General features: G+C 37.0%; 1 protein-coding gene across 1 annotated transcript; it reads left to right on the top strand.

The window, feature by feature from the left end:
* Positions 1–8,072: 8,072 nt before the first annotated feature.
* ccdc69 (coiled-coil domain containing 69) lies at positions 8,073–18,232 on the top strand. The gene is made up of 9 exons (XM_084430443.1): positions 8,073–8,272; positions 11,421–11,484; positions 11,781–11,956; positions 12,938–13,025; positions 13,154–13,227; positions 13,372–13,473; positions 13,557–13,676; positions 14,234–14,331; positions 17,039–18,232. The coding sequence occupies exons 1-9, from the start codon at positions 8,225–8,227 to the stop codon at positions 17,211–17,213; spliced, it is 945 nt and encodes a 314-aa protein (XP_084286569.1). The 5' UTR covers positions 8,073–8,224; the 3' UTR covers positions 17,214–18,232.
* Positions 18,233–22,693: the final 4,461 nt, after the last annotated feature.

The raw sequence follows: 22,693 nt of genomic DNA, 5'->3' as shown, positions 1-22,693 counted from the left end.
AACAGCCATTCACTGCCATTTTAAAGCTTGGAAGAACCAGGAGATTTTTTAATATAACTCTGATTGTATTCGTCTGAAAGAAGAATGTCATATACACCTAGGATGACTTGAAGGTGAGTAGGGGAGAGCGGGGTATGTTGTCACACTTTTCACACTGTCTAACATTTACTGAGCACCATACATCAAAATGATATAAATCTCATACCAAATGAAAGAAGGAAGTCATGTTGTATTCATAACATCTTATCTCATTACGGAGTTGTAGACTGTTGAATAGCGAGTGTGCACTTGTGACAATTTGCCCCATCGGCGGGTAAGTTGTCACACTAGATTATCTAAAAAATAAGAACACAACTACTTAATTGTGAATATTGATTTTAACTTTTAAACTCAAAACAGACCTGGAAATATAAACATCCATGCCTGGAGAACCTGGAAAAACAATTATTTCAATCCAAATAATGCACATTTCAATTAAGTGGCAAAACCACTTTACTTTGAACTTTAAACTCAAACGTTCTACGGCTTGCACATAGATCCTGATAACTGAATGGAATGCTGCAGAAAACCTGCTTAACTTAACCTCTGAACAAAACAGATGCCCTGTATCTGATTAATCGGACTCATCTCCAGAGTCACAATTCTGACACACATAAATTGCCTGGCCTGAGGTGCAAGCATCATGGGCCCAATTGTTGCATTTTACACATTTTACGCATATGCTACTCTGAACAATGCCTGAACTTCGTATTTTGAGCACTTCTTGTGTTTTTTTTTTTTTTTGCCTCTTCACAATGACTCGCTTAAATTAGTCCTAATTTGTAAGTCGCTTTGGACAAAAGCGTCTGCTAAATGACTAAATGTAAATGTAGCTGCCTTGTTTTTCATAGGTCCAGATTTCTGCTTCCCTTTCTTTTGAAACAGCTTTTTGCTAGATTGAGACTTATTCTTTTCTATTTCTAGTTGCTGCTTCACTGGCGTGTCAGTAAGTACAGTGAGGAAAATAAGTATTTGAACACCCTGCTATTTTGCAAGTTCTCCCACTTGGAAATCATGGAGGGGTCTGAAATTGTCATCGTAGGTGCATGTCCACTGTGAGAGACATAATAAAAAATAAAAAAAATCCAGAAATCACAATATATGATTTTTTAACTATTTATTTGTATGATACAGCTGCAAATAAGTATTTGAACACCTGTCTATCAGCTAGAATTATGACCCTCAAAGACCTGTTAGTCTGCCTTTAAAATGTCCACCTCCACTCCATTTATTATCCTAAATTAGATGCACCTGTTTGAGGTCGTTAGCTGCATAAAGACACCTGTCCACCCCATACAATCAGTAAGAATCCAACTACTAACATGGCCAAGACCAAAGAGCTGTCCAAAGACACTAGAGACAAAATTGTACACCTCCACAAGGCTGGAAAGGGCTACGGGGAAATTGCCAAGCAGCTTGGTGAAAAAAGGTCCACTGTTGGAGCAATCATTAGAAAATGGAAGAAGCTAAACATGACTGTCAGTCTCCCTCGGACTGGAGCTCCATGCAAGATCTCACCTCATGGGGTCTCAATGATCCTAAGAAAGGTGAGAAATCAGCCCAGAACTACACGGGAGGAGCTGGTCAATGACCTGAAAAGAGCTGGGACCACCGTTTCCAAGGTTACTGTTGGTAATACACTAAGACGTCATGGTTTGAAATCATGCATGGCACGGAAGGTTCCCCTGCTTAAACCAGCACATGTCAAGGCCCGTCTTAAGTTTGCCAATGACCATTTGGATGATCCAGAGGAGTCATGGGAGAAAGTCATGTGGTCAGATGAGACCAAAATAGAACTTTTTGGTCATAATTCCACTAAACGTGTTTGGAGGAAGAAGAATGATGAGTACCATCCCAAGAACACCATCCCTACTGTGAAGCATGGGGGTGGTAGCATCATGCTTTGAGAGTGTTTTTCTGCACATGGGACAGGGCGACTGCACTGTATTAAGGAGAGGATGACCAGGGCCATGTATTGCGAGATTTTGGGGAACAACCTCCTTCCCTCAGTTAGAGCATTGAAGATGGGTCGAGGCTGGGTCTTCCAACATGACAATGACCCGAAGCACACAGCCAGGATAACCAAGGAGTGGCTCTGTAAGAAGCATATCAAGGTTCTGGCGTGGCCTAGCCCGTCTCCAGACCTAAACCCAATAGAGAATCTTTGGAGGGAGCTCAAACTCCGTGTTTCTCAGCGACAGCCCAGAAACCTGACTGATCTAGAGAAGATCTGTGTGGAGGAGTGGGCCAAAATCCCTCCTGCAGTGTGTGCAAACCTGGTGAAAAACTACAGGAAACGTTTGACCTCTGTAATTGCAAACAAAGGCTACTGTACCAAATATTAACATTGATTTTCTCAGGTGTTCAAATACTTATTTGCAGCTGTATCATACAAATAAATAGTTAAAAAATCATACATTGTGATTTCTGGATTTTTTTTTTTAGATTATGTCTCTCACAGTGGACATGCACCTACGATGACAATTTCAGACCCCTCCATGATTTCTAAGTGGGAGAACTTGCAAAATAGCAGGGTGTTCAAATACTTATTTTGCTCACTGTATTGCTGATTTGCGTCGTTTTCTTCCTTTGCTGGATGGTTTTCGGGGGCCATCTTTTGGATATGGCCGGATGTCCACTGGAGTTGGTAGCCCACTGTCAGCAATAGCATTGCTGGGTAAGGGTGAGCTGGTGATAGCAGAAGCAACTGGGCGTGCTAGGCAGGACAGGGTTGGTGCTGGGGCTGTGTTTATTTGTACAGGGGCAAGTTGTCACATGTGACGACTTGCCCCAAAGTCATTGAGACAACTTGCCCCATATTGACATGTGAGCTAATGTTGGCTAAATCTCAAGTTTAGCTCAACATATCACTTTAGCTAAAGTACCAAAAGACACGTTACTGTCTCCTCTATTTTGTGCAAAATAATAATTTTAAACATTCATACCTAACAAAGTTGTATTGCATAAAATGTAAAGTGATTTTTTTTTTACTTTTTAAGCAGAAAAATAAGAAAATTGTGCTAACCTCAGATTACAGTGATCTTGACCACATGTGAACAGGAAGTTGACTATAGAAGAAGAAGTCACATAAAGTGGCTATTTGATTTTTGAGATAGAGCCTCTAGTGTTGGAGTTATGGACAGTGTGACAACTTACCCCGCTCTCTCCTACATCATGGGCTACTTTTCCTTTTTTGGTGAACCATCTCTTTAAATGAGCAGCACTTGGCTAAACACCCTCTGGCTCCGCCCACCACAGTAGCCACGCCCCCAGACTCTCTCTATAGGTTGACCTGGAAAGAGATTGACAAATCTGATCGACCCGCTCTCAATGTTTTGATGGTGTCTGTGAGGATCAATGGTTAATAATATGGTTAATGGTTTGGGGAAAATAAACCCATGAATGGCACTCTAATAGTTGTAAACAAACAATAAACTTGGTTAAGAGAATATATTTTAACATAAAAACTTACATAATTTACCTTTAAAAATGATTTTTTTTTATTTCTTTTTTTATAATTGTTGTTCTTACTAAACGTTCATGTTGTAATTAGTTATGTTTTATATTTCCCCAGTGAGTATGTGATGCTATGTTAGTTTTTTTTTGTTTTTTTAAGTCTGATAATCTTCCCCCTGCGCCGTAGCTCTCAAATCTATGGAAGCTTGTTTCCGCCAATGAATAATAAATAAATAATAATAATTGCGACTTTTTATCTCACAATTCTGACTTTTTTTCTCACAATTGCGATATATCAAGTCAGAATTTTGACTTTTTTTCCTCACAATTGCGAGATATAAAGTCGCAATTCTGGAAAATAAAGTCGCAATTGCGAGATATAAAGTCGCAATTGCGTGATATAAAGTCGCAATTCTGAGAAATAAAGTCGCAATTGGGAGATATAAAGTCAGAATTGCACGATATAAAGTCGCAATTGCGTGTTATAAAGTCAGAATTGTGAGATATAAACTATTCTGAGGTAAAAAAAAAAAACCTTTTTTTCCCCTAGAATTGGACTTTATATCTCACAATTGTGAGTTTATATCTCACAATTCTGAGAAAAGATGTCAGAATTGCGAGATATAAACTCGCAATTGCGTGTTGTAAAGTCAGAATTGCGTGTTATAAAGTCAGAATTGCGAAATGTAAACTTGCGGAAACAAGCTTCCATACAAATCTCATTTGCACAGTCATGTTAGTGATGCAAAATGCCATTCTCGCATGTGTAACCAAAAGTTTAAATATAACTCTAATGAGATCTGAAAGCTGCAGTGGTACTTTTTTTTATATCCTTTTTTTAGCTTGATCGCCTCTGCTTCCTGTATGCTTCTGTTTTATGGAGCAGAGTGCACAGTCAGTCATTAAGATTGGAATACATTACGTGACTTTTCAATCTGATTTTAAAACCCTGTAGGCATCATTCACTTGGTGACTTTCAAATGGTAACAGAGAAAAACGACTGAGAATCACACACTACCAGACTTTCAAGTTGGTCTGGATGCAAAAAACTCAAGAAAAAATGTACTTCATTGCTAGGAAATGCATGACAGGTATCAATATATCCTTTGACTGCTAAAAATCCAGAGTCTGTGCCCATCATACACTACGCAAATCTGCAGACTGACTCCGACTTAAAGGGATAGTTCACCTAAAAATGAAAATTGTGTCATTTTCTCACCATCAAGTTGTTCCGAACCTGTATGAATTGCTTTCTTCAGCTGTCTGATATATTTTTAGCTAATTAAACAACATTGTGTTAATTTGTCATGTGTCCTAGCAATGAGGCGCATGTTTCTGTTTGAGTTTGTTGTGTTCAGAACAACTTGCTAGGTCTGGCAGTGTCAGATCATCAGTCGTTTAGTGCAAGATGGCCAGTTTTTGATGGCAAGTCGGCAAGTATACAGGATGCCTAGTGTTTTAAAATCTGTTTCATTAGTCGTGTAGTGTTTTCCAGCTTTTTTTTGGTAACTAGTATTGACTAAACTGCAAATCGGGGCTAAAGTTGTGTTGTGTATTCTAGCCTTTAGGAATGGCAATGAATTAATAATTTCAAAATGCTGATATATACATGTCTCACCAGGATATGTTCATACGGTCAAATATCGCCCAGGTTTGTTCTCCTCCTGTAAACATTGTTTGCATTCCTGATTTTCCAGCCTGTCTTTCAAGAGCCCTCAATCCAGATGTCCAGGTGGAATACCAACCAAAGCAGATTTCCGCTGTGAGCAAGACTAGCCATGTTCTTCATTTTTAATGATCACTTAACCCAGATGTACCATCACTTGTAAAAAAAAAAAAAATGTTAAGATTATTAAATTGCACTCTATACAAATGTATCTATGAAATTCAGAACTCTCAGAAGTATGTGATCAGCATAGTGTGTTGTTTTAAGGTTTTTAATTAAACCTAACTTGATAGTTCTCTCAGATGCTTAACTCTCAGTAGGACTTCTGAGTTTTATCTCGCCCTCTGAAAACACTGAGGTTTTCCGAGGCCTTGAGGCTTACACCATGCCTGGGGTCGGAGAGGGAGCAACGGAAAGAATGTTATCTCCTGGCTGACTGAGAGGCTGCGTCTGTTTTTTTTTTTTTTTTTTAAGAGCTTTGTGGCACAAAGCACGTTCATGAAGCTTTGCGGCACATGCTCCTGGCTGGCACGCTACATGCGTTCACCATGCAGAAAAACAACATTAAAAAACGAACAATGAACTTAATGCTCTGAAATATTCAACAACTTGTTTTAAGGTAATCCGCTTTGTCACAAAATACAAATATTATTTATCAAACATGGTTTCAAAACCATTCAGATTTCATGCCAAGTATGAGAGGTGTGTCATGATGAATGTAAAGGAAATAGGCTTGATTTATTGTTCTCCCTTAAAACCCTGACCTCATACGTGTGATAAGCCTGTTAACCTTGGCAAATCCTATGTTAAATCCAAACATACTGTTTTATGCGATTGCTGTGTTTTTGTTCCTGTGTGGATAACTACCAGACGACTTGCTTTATTACTATCACCACTGAGCTGCCGAGACCCTGCAGCTGCCTGTCAATGGAAAGTTTGTCACTTCTCAGCAACAACTGCTCTATCGTTTTTATGACAGATTAGAGACCTTCCTATAAATAGACAGAGTTTCGACAAAAAGGAAAGTCTCAAATTACCCAGATGATCCAAAGTCGACGTATCGTATTAGAGCTTAATATATACCAAACAAGAGGCCAAAAATAGATGCATCTCTGACACTTTACTGCATACACCATATATAGAGCAGTGAATGTGATCAGCTCAGCCGGTTTATATTTTGTCCACTGAACAATGTTTTATGTTATGAAAGGCAGTGACGGATTGGTAGAAAGGCTTAAATACCCATTTGTCTCTCTTTCTAAATTTAAACTTAAAGTTGAACTCATTTGTTAAAATGACATTGGTGATGAAATCTCAACTGGCAGCCAGTATAAACCTTGTTATGTTTACATTCAGCATGTGCATCCACATACCTCACCACTGACTATGGATCACTGCTGTTTTGACAGTTTCTCTAAACAATTCCTCTAAAGCAGCAGGGTGACAATATGGCCAAATACAGTACAAATTCTCTCTGTTGAGCATGTGAGCCTCACATCTGTACTCCTCAGTTAAACCTGCCGCATAATACGGCCGTTTTACTGTCAGAACTCATTTTAATTTGGAGACAGATGACCAATATTATGCTTAGAGAAGGAAATGTCCAATAAATTTGTTCATTTCAATGGTTTTTTTCTAGCTGGCCACACTGCCAAACAGTAACTATCTATCTGTTTATCTGTCTGTAAGGCATATAGCCACAATCAACCCTCAAAATTCATGATTTTTGAGCTTTAGAACAAGATACCACTTTTTACACATTTTCATAATAATGCTTGGTGTCTTTCATTCGGTTGTTTTTAATTTACAAATGTGCATAGGCTATTTGTATACTTCCCATAAAAAAATTTAACTGTGTAAGTAATACAATTATGATGCAACACAGGGATATTGTTAATATTTATTTAATTAAACAACATAATTATTCGATTTAATTGAACTTTATTAGGGAATTATTATATTGAACAAAACAAAACCTTAAAGTCAGCATGAAACAGAAAGAGCGATAATCATTTCTTCCCTCACATTACATTTTTTTACTGAATCATTTTGGGGAAATTTTATATTCATACATGTAAGTGCCTTTAAACAAAGCCATTGTTTTGTTTTTCAAAAATAATTTTTGGATTTAATCTTTAAGAATGTTAAAATTGAAAAGTGGAAGAAGACTACTTGGTTTATTGAAGAAATGTTTCTTTTCTGTGGAAAAAAAGTCGAGCCTTAAATTTTTAAGTACAATCAACTGGGATATTTAAGTCATTTAACTTAAATCACATTAAATTGACTTAAAAATTAGTTGAATCTTGTATAACATAAAAAACAAAAAGTTGAAAAGTTGTTTAACTTCTTTTGATGAGTTAAAGCAATGTAAAAACATATGTTGCCATAACTTACTGATATATATATATATATATATATATATATTTTTTTTTTTTTTTTACAGTGTAGAGTTGTGCTCTGTTCTTTAGGAATTTTATGTGATTTTTGTATTGCCTTATTGTAATTGTGTTTTCCTGCAATAAAAAATAATAATTGTGAAGTCGATATCGGAGTGGGCGGGACTTGATTTTGTCCATGGGTAATTGGTTGGATGGTTGTGGTTTGTTATTGCTGTGATGTCATGTGAGTGACAGGTTGTCCCGCCCTCGCGCCATCAGAGAAGAGAGAGGGGAAGTTTACATGAATTTTAAAAAGAATTAATATATACTGATAAATCATTTATAATAAACTGCCATATTCTATTAAATTTTTTTGATTTCATAGTGACTTTAAGATAGGCATATTCTTTTTTTTTTTTTTTAAAGCCATTTGCACTTCGAGAAAGCTGCGGTGACATCAGCTGACGTGCACGGATTCACCAATTTCCCGTTAGTCTCGGCATAAAGTTGTTCATGTAGCCTAAATGTAGCCTGCGTTTTTGGAACGCAGCCCTGACCCTGCAGTTCCCGCCCCTCTGTCCCAGCCTCAACCTATTCGAGCGGATCAATGAGGCTGAGCTCATATTTGAACTGCTGCACACAGACAAAAACTTACTAGTAGAATATAGCGACGAGGCAGCGGAGTATGGGTTGTCACAACAGCAAAAACTGTGGCCAGGTCCCCCGGAAAAGGGTAGGTCGTTTCAGTATTTTCGTAAGTTTACAATGAGACCCGCAGCAACGTTAGAGATGTTGCAAATACACCACGTGTAAATGTATTTGTATCATGGGAGCCAGTCTTGTTTTGTTTTCTCAAATCACTTGTTACTTCCTCTCTAACCCGTTCGATGCGAAAGCTCTCATGTTAGTTTGTCGACTTGTGAAAGCTTTAATTAGACACAGATGACGGCTTCAGCACTGTTGTTTAAGATGTGCTGCTGACATCCGTTATGAGTATGACCAATTTAAGGTGTGTTATCCTACATTTAAGTGTTAACACTTTGCTCAGTTTTAAACAAATCAGGATGTATGAATTTGTATTTGAAACATTTACCATTATCTGCAATATTATTGATTTAATGGTGTTGTCGATAAATATATTTGGGTACACAGCTTAGTCAATATTTTCTAAACGGTTTTTATATTTTCAAAAGAAATATGTTTTAAAAATGACTTTTTAATTTATTTATTCTAAACTATATATTTTTCAAGAGTTTCAGCATTTTAATGGGACATTTTGAAAACATGTCTGTCATAGAAAAGGCATAGTCAATTTTTTTTTAATTAATTGCATTTTTAATGTTAATGCATGCAACAACAAAAAGAAGGAATAGTTTCATTTCATTAGTCCGTTTATAATAGAAGTACCTCTAGCACCTCATTCACACTTTAAAAATGAAATTCCTGGGGCCTTTAAACATTCAGGGGAAATCTGGCTTTGATAGCAACAGGGTCAAGCTTTCATTAGCCCAGATTGCTGAAGGATTTAGATTCACTGGGCTCGAATGTGACAGACACAGGGTCCAAAATTTCCCACTGCAAGTTTTAATGTGACCTATAAACAGACAGAGTTCCTCTGGTCCTGTTAATCACATAGCCATGTGTCAGTATACTTGACATGGACAACTGGAGAAGTGTGAAAAGTCTCTGAAGACTAAACACAGAAAGCTTTACACTCACTATTACAGCCTTTATTGGAGTTGCATCAAAAGCACATAACCACATGACGGTGAAGTGTAATAAAGCCAAGGGTTCATTAAAGTTCCAGAACATTTGGTTCCCTGCCACAGAGAGCCAGCGAATGCATAACAGCGTTGTTGTGTGGATTACTGAATTATGAAATGGAAGCCGTTTCTTTTCTTGCTTTTTATTTCTGAATTCTCATTTAAACGGTCTCACATGGCAGAGAGAATCTCAGTAGGATGATTTGACTCTTATTTGTTGTTCTCGATCGAGGGTGTCGGCTTAGACGAATAGTACGTTTTTATTATATGCAGCACAAAAAGATGAAGTTTAGCTGCTCTTTTCAATGTGACGAAAGAGAAAGGTGACCAGGGGCCATCAAGCCCCCCGGAATCATGATAAAAATAGTTACAAGTCATACTGAAGTTATGTGACTTGCTTTGTACGAGTTAAGAGAGAAATTGAAGTCACTGATAGTCTTCGTCGCCGCTCTCAAATCTTATTCGTGTTTTAAATTTTGTTTTGTGTGAAAAGCTCCAGAAACAGTGTTGAGAAACACTTCTCTGATCTGAAGTCAGGAGATTTTGCTCTCTGTGGAGAGATATTTTGCACTTGTTGTGAGTGTTTTGAGGCTGTGTGTGTAGGCTATATCTCGGGAGACATTTGGCATGCAGTCTTCAAAACATTAAATCACCTGTGAACAGTGCCAGCCATCTTCAAACATTCACACTGGGATGTAGAGCTGCACCATTCTGGATGAATTGAGAATCATGATTTTATTTTATTTTTTAAACTGAGATCATAATTCAAAAAAGATAACCAAAAAAACATGTGATTTACTAGATGTTCTCATGAAGTGATAATGAAAAAAAAAAGAGTTTTTTTTATTAGTTTGAGTGAATGATTCAATGACTCACTCATAAAGACTTTGAATGAATCTCTTGAAATAATGATTTGATGACAAATACATTTTTAACAGCCATGTGTCGCCACCTACTGGCATAACGATGTAATTGATTTATTATAATTTATTTTTAAGCTTTTTAATCGCTGCCTTTTGACATAAATGTGTTTATATCCGAACTATAAGCTTTTTTTCCCCCAATACTTCTGTGATTTGAATTATTGGAACAGAGAAATGTTTGGAGCTTGTGAAATGTGAGAGCATGCTAATAAACCAAACAATAAGCGTGTTAAAGTTTTCAGCTAAATGAAAGCCATCCTTTTGAGAAGTTATATCGTGTAGTCTTCTTCTTTAGCTTAGCTTCCACTTTGGATGTACACTACCATTCAAAAGTCTAGGGTCCGTAAGAGATATGAGAAATAAATGATTCAGCAAGCCAAGTATGCATTAAACTGATCAAAAGTGACAGTAAAGACATTTTATAATGATAAAGCTTTCTATTTCGAATAAATGCTGTTTATGATGGATATTAAGCATCTAAGCAACTGTTTTCAACATTTATAATAAAAAGAAATGTTTCTTGAGCACTGAGCAGCATATGAGAATGATCTCTGAAGGATCATGTGACACTTAAAGAGTAGACTGGAGTAATGATGCTGAAAATTCAGCTTTGCGTCACAGGAATAAATTATATTTTTAAATATATTCAAATTGTAATATTCCGCAATGTTTTACTGTATTTTTATATTTAAATTTTATATTTATTTTAAATTATTTTCAAATAAAGCATAAGAGACTTCTTTAGAAAAAAAAGAAACAACATTCTTACCCACCCCAAACCTTTGAACGGTTATAAATGTGTGGGATTTGAAGTTTTTGTTCTTATTAATATGATCTATATAGAATAAGCAGTGGCCTTGTATACATTTGTTAAAATGTTTATTATTTAGAAATGAAAAATAAGATTTCAGTTGTCCTGCCTATTGAGAAATACAAGTCAAGTTTTCAAAGTGAGCTGTACTACTGCGAGTGATTTGTCGATGATGTCATGCTTGTGCAATCTTGAGTGCATATCTCACCGGTAATGGAAGACTGCGTTGGAATGCAACAAATATCAGTTTATAAGACACCTGTGAAAGAGTTGCACATGTAGATCCAGCTTGTCAGATAGTTTTTGAATGATTAATCCTGTGTCTGCTGCCTTTGGCTTCAATGCAATAAATCAAACTTTTTATTCTTTTCTTTTTTCATTTAGAAAAAAAATAAAGCACAAGAAGGTGAGAAGCACATAAAGGACATCAAACTTCAAGATGCAAGTGGTAAGTGCTTTCTCCCGTTCATGTGAACATGTGCATGATGCATGTGCTATGGTTATTATCTATTAATGTGTGCTTTTCATGCGTATGATTCAGAGCCTTTTGAATGTCCCATGATCCCATTGTGAAGTGTGTTGATCTTGGCAGAGCCAGGCTTTGGTAGTGCTGATGTTAGGTTGCAGGGACCTGTTAATATTCTTGTGTTGCTGGCCGTGGGCGATCCTGGCTTGAGTTCATGGATGTATTGTTTCAGATGTACCGTTGAGCAAACAATGTAGTGTTCGCTTGTTCTCCCCTAGTTACACACTCTTCTGAGGAGCAACGCTCTGGTTTGGAGAATCAGTTGGAGACTTATGAGTGGCAGCTAAAGATACTACATGCAGTTTTGACTGCTTCAGGAGACCAGGAGAGAGAGCAGCTCCTCAAGGACCGTCCTGGAGACATTTGCACTTTAGTCCACAGCATTACAGAAAAGGTAGGGTGTAAATAAAAGCTCTTCGTATTGAAAGCCTTTTCTTTTCGTCGTGTGAATGGAACTCTCGTAGCAAGTTCATGCAGCTTCATGTAGCCATTCAAGAAAGATGAGTATTCTGATCCCAGATTATATCAGCAGCTTATACATTATGGAGCTGTCAGCAGCAATAAACAAGACGTGCTTTTCCATTACAGCATAATTGGGATCAATGCCGTTTCTGCGCACTGTTGTTCTGATTGTCTGTACAGGGTTTGGGAATGTGTGCTGCTGTGGTACATCTGTCCTTGTGCTAAACTCTGACCAACAAAGCTAAACCTGTTTGCAGGGAGGGATGTTATTCATTGCCCTGTAAAGAGGACTGGCTTGTGTGTTTAAACACTGCTTGTTTTAACAGGGGAAAACAGAAGATGGCATGGTTTTTCTTTACCTTTTCACCAAGACTTATTTATTATATAAAATTATATATCACTGTTAAACTAGTTGAGTTAAACACGCATACACACACACGCGCAGCTATTTAAATGGGGACATTACATAGATTTGTATAGTTTTGTATACTATAATCAAACCCATACCCTAACAGAAAACTCTCTGCATTTTTAGAATTTAAAGTGCCCCAATTATGCTATTTTAAAGGTTCCTAATTTTGTGTTGGAGGGCTCCTACAATAAGTTTACGTGCATCCAAGGGCAAAAAACACTTTAATTTTCTCATAATATACATTGCAAAATAGACTCAAAGTGTTAAATACTGGAATTATCCTTTAAGTAAGGGATAATGTACATCCAGCCGGTTGTTATCGCAGAATAAACCCAGACAAGGGTGATCAGGAAATATTGTTATTGTATATAATTCTTTATTTATTTAAGTTTTCTTCTTATGATTATTTTAATTTCTGCTACTCTTAATTTGCCATGAAAAAAGCCTTTGCTGCTTAAATTGCATTAGATAGTAAATATGCATGATTTCTTGTGTTAACAGGTAAAGACTGAGATAACCACTGATCTAAATGATCTCCATGAAAAACAGATGAGGAGCACCTTAGAACGGCATCAGAGCGCAACTGAAGGTCAGAGCATGGCAGCACATGTAATACAGATGTCATGTACGGACACAAATGCATAAATGTGAAGTACCAAGTCACTTTGTCAAACACATCTAGGTAATTATAGCAATATTCATTGATTTGCCTTGCAGAGCTACAGCGATTACACAATGAAGAGAAGAACGTTTTAAATGAGTCGCATGCAGCAGCTGAGAATGCATTGAAGGTAAAGCACGTCTATTTGTAACATCACTTCTCTAATTTGCCTTAATTCATGTGATTGAGAACTGATCTAATATACTTCTCACGTCAAGCCAGTCATGCCAGACTTGACTTTGAAATGATTGGTCTGAACTTTCTATGACCTCAGGATCAGATTGAAGGGCTGACATCAGAGCTGAAGCTGTTCAACGAGTTAAAGCGCAGAGCGGAGGAGTCCACACTCAAGAGAGACCTTCAGAGAAATATTGAGGTTTGTTATGAGAATGGAGATCTATTGTCAAAGCATGCTTCAGATAGCTGTAGTATTCAGCTGCATCTGTCTTTTCATCCCAGACTCATGGCAGCCCTGGTGAATTCTGGGAGCAGGAGCAGGAGAGCCTGTTATTTGTCATTGAAATGAAGCTTGAGCGGTTGCAGGACCAGGGGAACAAGCTGCTGCAAATGGAAACACTGGTAACTTTTATTGACATCTAATTAGAGGGCAAGGCTGTAACCTTAATTTCCTTCGGGATCAATAAAGTATCTCTATCTCTATCTCTATCTCTATCTATAGACATAGACCAATTTAGACCAGATTAATATGCAGGTTTCAATAGCAGATTCTTTCGTTTTCACATTTGATCCCCTATCTAAAACAATTGGTTTCATCCACCTTGTTAAAGCTTTATTCTCTCTCTCTCTCTCTCTCTCTCTCTCTCTCTCTCTCTCTCTCTCTCTCTCTCTCTCTCTCTCTCTCTCTCTCTCTCTCTCTCTCTCTCTCTCTCTCTCTCTCTCTCTCTCTCTCTCTCTCTCTCTCTCTCTCTCTCTCTCTCTCTCTCTCTCTGAGCAAGGGAAATTATGTAAAAAAAATGAGAGCAGGAGCACATAATTTGTGTATTCATGTTGTCTATTTGAATGTGGCAAATTGACCTATTTGTTTGCAAATAGAAATGCAGAAGTTTCCAACTGAGGCCAAAACCTTGATACACGCTTTACTAACTTTCTGCTGCTTGTTTTGTACTGATTGTCAGGTAGAGAAGAATCTCTCATTAGAGGATCAGCTCCTGCATGTTCTCCAGCAGAATGAGGACTACAGGGTCCGGATAGAAAACTACCAGAGCCTCATACAGTATGTTTACTTCTCTTTGCAAACTATTATTATAGACCGAGTATTTTAAAGTGCCCCTGTTATGCTTTTTCGAAAATTACCTGTCATGTAGTTAGGGCTGGTCCGAAATACCATTTTTTTTGAGCTTCGAAGCTTCGGTAGTAATGAACATCGAAGCTTCGGAGAGAGGGGGCTGAACATATTCTTCTCTCTAATAAAGGCAGTATTCTCTATGTGTCTGTCTGTCCGATTGCATTTTGATTATTTCGAGAACCGTTCATCCAATCGACTTCACAAGGGAGTGCAGTGTTGCATTTGGTGCAATATAGATAGACACGCGAGATGCGACACGTTCAGAATGAATAAACTTTTAATAAACTACAGAACAACGCGAGCGGGAAGCGGCGCACCTCACGCGGGCAGGGCTTATATGCTCCGAGAACGGACACTGCACTAGTGATATTAAACACATCTTCCCCATGAACAACACAAAGTAAATACACTCGCGCGTAACACACACACACACACACACACACACACACACACACACACACACACACACACACACACACACACACACACACACACACACACACACAGGTCTGTTAACTTAAGCAATACTTTTAATAAGGTAGTCTAATTTTTCTGACTAACAAATTACTGACACAGTAAAGAGTAGATTTAAATAAAGAAAAACTAAATTAAGTTAAATTAAAAACGAGATTAACTTAGATTGATAATAATGGATAAAAAGGCTAATACATTTTTTTCTATTATTCTATTTTCCACAATGTCAGAGCAACGCAGCCTAACCCAAAGTACAAACTCAGGCATGCACTTCTGTCCACACACACTCTGCTGTTCTGCGCTCTAGCCAGAGAATACTCCCGTTGCAGGAACACTTTAGTACAGTGGTTCTCAACTCCAGTCCTCGTGACCCACTGCTCTGCACATTTTGTATGTCTCTCTTATCTGACACACTCAGTTCAGTTCATGGAGTTTCTCCTAATGAGCTGATGATCTGGTTCAGGTGTGTTAAATAAGGGAGACATACAAAATGTGCAGAGCAGTGGGTCACGAGGACTGGAGTTGAGAAACACTGCTTTAGTAGGCCAAGAAGAAGCAAATATATTTATTAAGTATAACGAGGTTGGGTTCCTTCAACTGTCCATCCTATTAAAAATGGCTTGGCTATATAAGATAATTGTAAAAAAGAGTATTGTATTTCGTCAGATTTTATAGTGTTGAACATATTCAAGCGCGAATGAGAACCGTTTCGAGGGGGATGCCAGGTGTGTAAACCCTACCCTACATTTAGTGTTGTGTTTATATGGCTGTTTGTGATTGTAAAAGTCTTCAAAGTTTCAATGATCAAAATGTGCAGATAAATGGAGTTATTGTCTCCCAAAAGAACGAATCGATCCTGAACTGCCTGAAACGAGTCGTCCGTAATTCCGGTCTTACTTCTGTAACATGTCTACGTAGGTTTTTAATAAATTTGCATAATGCAAGCCTATGGTCTGCATTGGCTGTCCGCGAACAATGTCTACTTTAACCCTCAAACACTGTATACTATTGTAGCTGAGGTCTAGAGGAGTTTGGTTCGGCTCTCAGAAAGGAGGGTTTTAGAGAAACTGAATCATTTATTGAATTTTCAGAAAATGTGAGAAAAGAGGTGATGCTGCAATGCATATTTTTAGAGAATTAAAGTGTTTTTTGACCTTGGATGCATGTAAACCTATTGTAGGAGAACTCCAAAACTAAATTAGCAACCTTTAAAATAGCATAAATAAGGGACACATTAAAATATTGACACAAAGTTTGTGCTGCTTTCAATGTGGAAAAAGTTTGACAAGTTTTACTGTAAATGTCATGCATTTTAAGTTTATCCTATTAAAAACACACTGCTTCTGTAGTGCTGCTATCATAGCATTATTCTTCTTGTTGTCCAGCCCAACAATGTTTGGGGCAGGACTATTTGTTTTTCCAGCCAATGACAGGAATTTGAGCAATTCTGTTTGCTAATAAGTTGCACAAAAATGTTATGCATTATCTCAGCAAGTTTAAAAGGACTTTATGAAGACTCCATATAGATGGAAACGAACTCGTAATTTTTTTATATATATAGAAATATATGTATATATGTGTGTATGTACTGTATATATGATAGATAGATAGATAGATAGATAGATAGATAGATAGATAGATAGATAGATAGATAGATAGATAGATAGATAGATAGATAGATAGATAGATAGATAGATATTTTAGGATAACTTTCTAGTCTCTTATTCTCCAAATATGTTAAAATTGCGGTCTCTTATTTTCCTCTCGTGCTTACCTGGTCTCATTTTATTCTTGTTAGCTCAAATGTTTGTATGTGGCGCCACCTGGCGTTTTAGATGCTTTTATGTATATTTCCCTTGCTATTCACAATTACATGATTGGCCAATTATGAGTTCATGTGTGGTTTAGGTATACTCCATGTTGTGGGGAAATGTTTTTTGCTCCCCATGAGGAAAACGGCCTATAAATCATACTAAGTGAATTTTTTTTTTTTTTTTTTTTTTTTATGTAAAAATGCAGAATGTTTTCTGTGATGGGTAGGTTTAGGGGTAGGGCATAGAATATAAAGTTTGTTCAGTATAAAAATCATTGTCTATGGAAAACTCAACACATGTGTGAATCGTGATGTATAGACTCCATAAACCTTGTGGTCCTCTTTCAGACGACTGTCCAAGGAGCAGAATGAGCTGCAGGAGGCGCTAGAGAAGCGTTCTCTGCAGAACCAGAAGCTCAGCCAGGAGAAAGAAGAGCTGCTCTTTAAGCTCCTGCACCGCAGAGACTCGTGCTCCTCCTTCCACCTTCCTTCAGTCATACCCACTGAGGTGTCTCCCAGCTGACTGCAACATTAACCCTCGTCACTGTATCCTCACCCTGCCTGGCCGAGGTGCCTTAGCAGCGCTTTTTTATTATTTTAAATGCCAGTGTATTATGGAGTGCTGTGAACATGGAGTGCTGAAATGGACTTACTCACTGCATTTATCATTTTTAACTGGCAAAACAAATATTTTTGTACATTTTATTTGAAGAGACATTGCTTTTCAGGATTTTTTTGGTTGCATTTATTATTTGAAATGGCTGTGGATATATGCAGTAGTTATTCATGTGTAAAGTGTTTTTTTTTTTTTTTTGTACACAGTCAGTGTAATAGTTTTTGCCTATTTTTATTATTATTATTATTATTATTTACATAACTGGAAACAGCAGTCAAGCAGGTATTGTGAGCAACAACAAAAAACCGGTTATCTTCTTGCCTTAAGACATTATTGGAGCCCAAGCACTTGTACATGTAGCATGAATATTTGGTATCTTTTCAGATGCACTTGCACTTTTATCTAGAGATAATGGGCTTTTGGTGTTTACCCGTATGCTTTTTCCTTTGCACACCTTGCCACAGTATCTTTGTTTTAAGTCCTGCTTTTCAGTAGTAGGTAAAGTACTGGTGTCCTATTGGGTCAAATCCACACAATGTTTGCTCATACAACCAGTACACATGTATTCCAAGAAGAGAATAGACGTTTTCTGTTGTGCTATTTTTGCAAACGCCAACTTTATAAGAATAATCTGAAACATTCTGAACAGAAACATTTGACTGTGAACCTCTTGAAATTATTTCATACTTTAAAAGCATTTTAGTCACTATGTCTGATGGCCTTCTTTTAGCAGTGATTGATTTGCCATTTTAAAAGCATAAGTGGTAAATGGGTTGCCTTTGTACCCATATCTCTCTCCACCATTTTCTTTAAACTATTGTGATTCATGCAACATGTTCTGTCATATATACTGTATGTTTACTTCCAAATCAGTGCCTTTGGTGTTTCCTGTAAAAAATCAAGCAATAAAAGCTGCATCAAAGGGATTGTATTTAAGGTTCTGCCCATTTCTTTCAGATGAAAATATTTAAACCACACAGATTACTATAATAAATGACATGACAACGTTTGGTTAGAAAGTTGGTTGTGGGAGATGGCATGTGTTTCCCTTTTTTTTTTCTAGAATGAATATCAGATTTGGTCACCTTATATTCTCCACATTAATACATTTTATGAACTTCAAACATCCCAACTGCATGTCAAGGGCTAAGATGTTAATACACAGACTTTGTCCCTAGGGGGCGCAATGACTCAAGATAAAAACAGGCGTGAGTATTTTGTTGTTGTTGTTCAGACAAGTTTTCAAGTTGTCTGGGTGTTTCATCTTGGCCTGTCCATAAATTTTGCCAGGGTATAATATTGTTGCATGTCATTCGTCAGTCAGCAATTCTCTGAAATGACTGGATTGCTGTTATGTCATGAGATTGTGTGTGCCACATTCACACATTACGATATTAGAATAGCTGGTAGACAAGCCTTTTTAATCCACATAGATGAAATAATGCATTAAAATGTTCCTTTAGCTTTCTGGCCCACAACTGACTTTTCCCCTCATGGATAAGGTCACTCACCTCACAACTTTCACTGTTGCATGTAATGAGACACTGATTGGTGGGTGTTTCTATAGTGACAAATAAGAGCATAAAGCCTGGCTGATTGACAGATTGAGACGTTTGCCCTGTGGTGCCCCCCTATTACACTACACCAGCACTTAACATGGAGAAGAGCCTGGCTCTTTTTGCTGGTTGTGCGGATGTTAGGTTCACTGGTTCCCTGACTGTTTGACATGTTTGGACAATACCTGCCTAGCCACTAAGATAAGCACAGGTCAGCCCCCTGTAGTGATGTCAGGAGGTTCCCAGAGCATTTAACAGCCACCTGGGAGAATCTCAAGGGTTTTCATTCCAACATCTGACTTTATAGTGTAAATAAAACAACTTCTTCATTCAATTATTATGCAGAAAAGCATTTTCATATGATTGTAACAAACATTTATTGGGTAGGACTTAGTTGGTGAATGTGCATTTGCTCATTAGAACACCAGGCCATGACTAAATAACCTAATTTAAAATAGCCTACATAAGATATATGAGAGAAAAAAATAACACTACACATTTATTATGTTAATACAAACGAGGTTGAGAGTAATAGATGTACGGTCTGACGTCCGAAAACTGCAGTTTTGTGCTATGTTTGATCGCGAAAAATCAAACATGGCGCTACCCTGACGAGGTCTACGAAAAGCAAAACGCTTTTTTGCTATTTGAAAGCATTTAGTCAAATATATTGATTACAGCCTTAAAATGTGCCTTCTAATAGACTATTATAGGATGCAAAAATAACCCTTCTTGTTTTTTTTTGTTTTTTTAATTAGCTATTTGCCTAATAATAGTGGGTTAATAACAATTATTTCATCGTAAGATAAGGATAGCTGTGTACCTTTTTAAAGGATATCTAGGCCTAAGGAAAATTCGTCAACATTGTGTAGGCTATTACCAAAGTCATTATGCTTTTAGTAGCCTATAATGTAGCCTAGCTCAGTTAGTGAATCGGTTTTCGAACCTCTCAATATAATGCTAATTTAGTTCTAGTTTTTAATGTCCCATATAGGTTAGCTCGCGGAGACGTCTATTTGATGTGCGTGTTTTCATCTGGAAGAAGTATTTTTAAGAGTGTTTGCTCATCTGGAACACATCTGTTTATGTCAAATAGACATTTTGAAAATGTTTTTTAAATGTTTATGATTTAGATAAAACCGACTTTTTAAAGACGTTTGTCACTTTGTAGCTACACAGCAGATTATTTCCAGACAAAGCGCTCTTTAAAAGAAATTTTACAAATCCTATAAAATCGAATCATTTGTAATCTTAGAGAGCACGATTTTATCTTGGTTGTCTAAATTATATTTTTTATTTTCATACTGATTGTCGCCCTCCTTTATTGAAACAGTAGCCACTAAGAAAACTGTATTTTTGAAAGAAAAAATCTGTAATTCAATCCCCTGCTCCACTTAGTTGGCGGGAAGGCGCGCGAGTTTACTCACCTGAGTTTACGCGCTGTCCCTTTATGACATCATCTCCAGCCACACGAATGTAATACAATACCTGTCTTTCATTCCATTATCTGTTAATTGCCCAGCCGAAGCGTCCCCATATGCATTAACAGTGCTCAAAATAATATGTTGCTATTAACTTACATCTGCTCCCATGTCGTCTGCGAAATGCGCGCACTTTCGAGTGGTTTATTTAATACAATTTCCGTTTATTAGGCTACAGCAAAGATAACCTTTAAATTGCTAAGGGTTGGAGGCAGACACGAATTTTCTCAAATAAGATGATTGCTATTTGGGGCTGCTGAGTTGTTCCTTATCACTTTGACTTAGAACAAAAAAAAAAAAAAAAAAAGGTGAAAATTGCACCCCGGGGAAAACAGCTTTGATTAAAAGGTGTGGGGCTGGTTATCACCCCACTTTTTACACACCATAATCAGCTTGATTTCCTTAACTCCTGTTTCTGTACAGCAGCATGATATTTTAAACACTGATCGGATTTAGACCAGTGGATCATTTCATAAACAAAAGGCGATTTTTGTAATTGTTTAGACACAGGCTTCATGCACCTTGCATGTTTGCTAGAGTTGCATGGGGATTCGCTTTCACGTTAAGCAAAAATAAAATAAATTAATACATTTTAATAAATTGCGTTTTGATCGATGTCAAACCACTTTACACAATGTTTACTTGTGTTTTACATGAACGGGACAGTGACGTGATATGCTACTCCTTTGTTTGTCTAGATTTATTTTTCACAAATGCACAAAATCTACACAAAAAATAGTTTCAATTTCTGAAAATGAATTTTGATAGGCTATTTAGTAGTAATCGTCTGAGTGGCCTTGATATGAAACGAAAAAAGTGTTTCATTAACAGGATGAAATAAATAAAAGAAAACTAAATGTTTGCATACCGGTAATCACCTTGGCAAATTCTTTATAACTGAAATTTAAATAAGTTTTCCTGTTGATGATTTTTTTAACAAGCAGTTTTGTTTGAAAAATATATATAAATAGGATATAGTTTTTGACTCATATTCTTGACTCATTGTTTAAAAATAGCCTACGTTGCAAATATTTTTGTTTTAATAGGCTAACATATATTTAGGATACTTGCATTCACATGTTTAAAGTGCAAGTAAAGCATGTTAGTACGTCTTTATGGTTACAACGATTGACATCTTTAGAGTCATTCATTAAATGCATTTTTTTATATATATATTTTTTATTTATTAAACAAACATGATTAAAAAGATTTTATTTCTATGAACGTTTGTTTTAAACTAGATTACACCAATACTTATGTGTTTTTATTTTATTTTTTTTTATCCTTATTTGTCGTTGATCCATGTTTCACAGTGACCGGACCATTAATCTTCATAATTCCTTCACATTTCTATAGGACTAAAAAAATCATGCATAACCTCCCCGGAAAGATCTGGAGAAAAGACAGTTGTTCTCGCATCAACCAGAATACTGCTAAATGTTCAAGACATTACGTTACTCCCTCGTACCCCTGGTTTCACAGACGAGGCTTAAAGGGATTGTTCACCCAAAAATGAACAATAAAACTATCCCTTTAAGATAGTCCTAGACTAAAATGCATGTTTGAACTGTTTTTACTAAAAGTAGCCTAACTTGCACTGATCTTAAAATATATCAATGCCATTGTTTTGTCTCAAGATGCAAACCAGTAATGTTTTCTTCCAAGACATGTTTATAAAAGCTACTTAGATATCCTAATTGAACCAAGGCCAAATCCTGGATTAATCTAAGCCCTGTCTGTGAAACCAGGCCATATAGACTTTATAAATGGAAGGTTTGAGCGTCTCGTGCTCATGAGTGTAACGCCATCAGTCACCACTAGAGCGCTCTGTGCTGCAGTCATGTGACCCTCCCAGCGCTGGCTCCATTCCTATAGTTCAGATCAGATAAGATCCGACATGTTTGCACTGACTACTCGTCTAATTTGTTGGGATGATAGCGCCATGTGTCTGGTTGGTTAATAAATCAAGAGATTTGACGGGTAGAGCTGATCATTGAAATGATACCCCCTTTTTTGTAAAACAACAGTAAATTCATCCCAACAATTCATTTAGTCATCTTATTCAAATGCGAATTATTTAAACGTGGAGGACTCATTATGAGGTAATGAAAGTACAGTGTAATTAGTCTATACTTTAACAAATTATTAACCTATTGCCAGTGGTATATTTTTTGAATATAGGCCTAATTTGTAGCGTACTTATTTTATACACTAAAATGCACTATGCTTATTTTTCCTTTTCTTTTAATCTCTGAACAAATTCATTATGGTTGCCACTTACTGGTTTCGAATATCCCAAATTTAGACAGAGCGACAGACTGACAGCTTAGATGAGGTAGTGAATGAGTTG

This window comes from Rutilus rutilus (assembly GCF_951802725.1).
Source record: "Rutilus rutilus genome assembly, chromosome: 14".
Taxonomy (NCBI): domain Eukaryota; kingdom Metazoa; phylum Chordata; class Actinopteri; order Cypriniformes; family Leuciscidae; genus Rutilus; species Rutilus rutilus.
Note: the sequence above shows the minus strand (reverse complement) of the source record. Positions and strands in the feature narration are given on the sequence as shown.

What these genes read in the sequence shown, in the direction of transcription:
- ccdc69 (XM_084430443.1), top strand. Translation starts at nt 8,225, where the DNA reads ATGGGTTGTCACAACAGCAAAAACTGTGGCCAGGTCCCCCGGAAAAGG. An exon ending in CAAACTTCAAGATGCAAGTG is followed by an intron (nt 11,485 to 11,780) that starts GTAAGTGCTTTC and finishes GTTCTCCCCTAG; the next exon opens with TTACACACTCTTCTGAGGAG. An exon ending in CAGCTGAGAATGCATTGAAG is followed by an intron (nt 13,228 to 13,371) that starts GTAAAGCACGTC and finishes CTATGACCTCAG; the next exon opens with GATCAGATTGAAGGGCTGAC.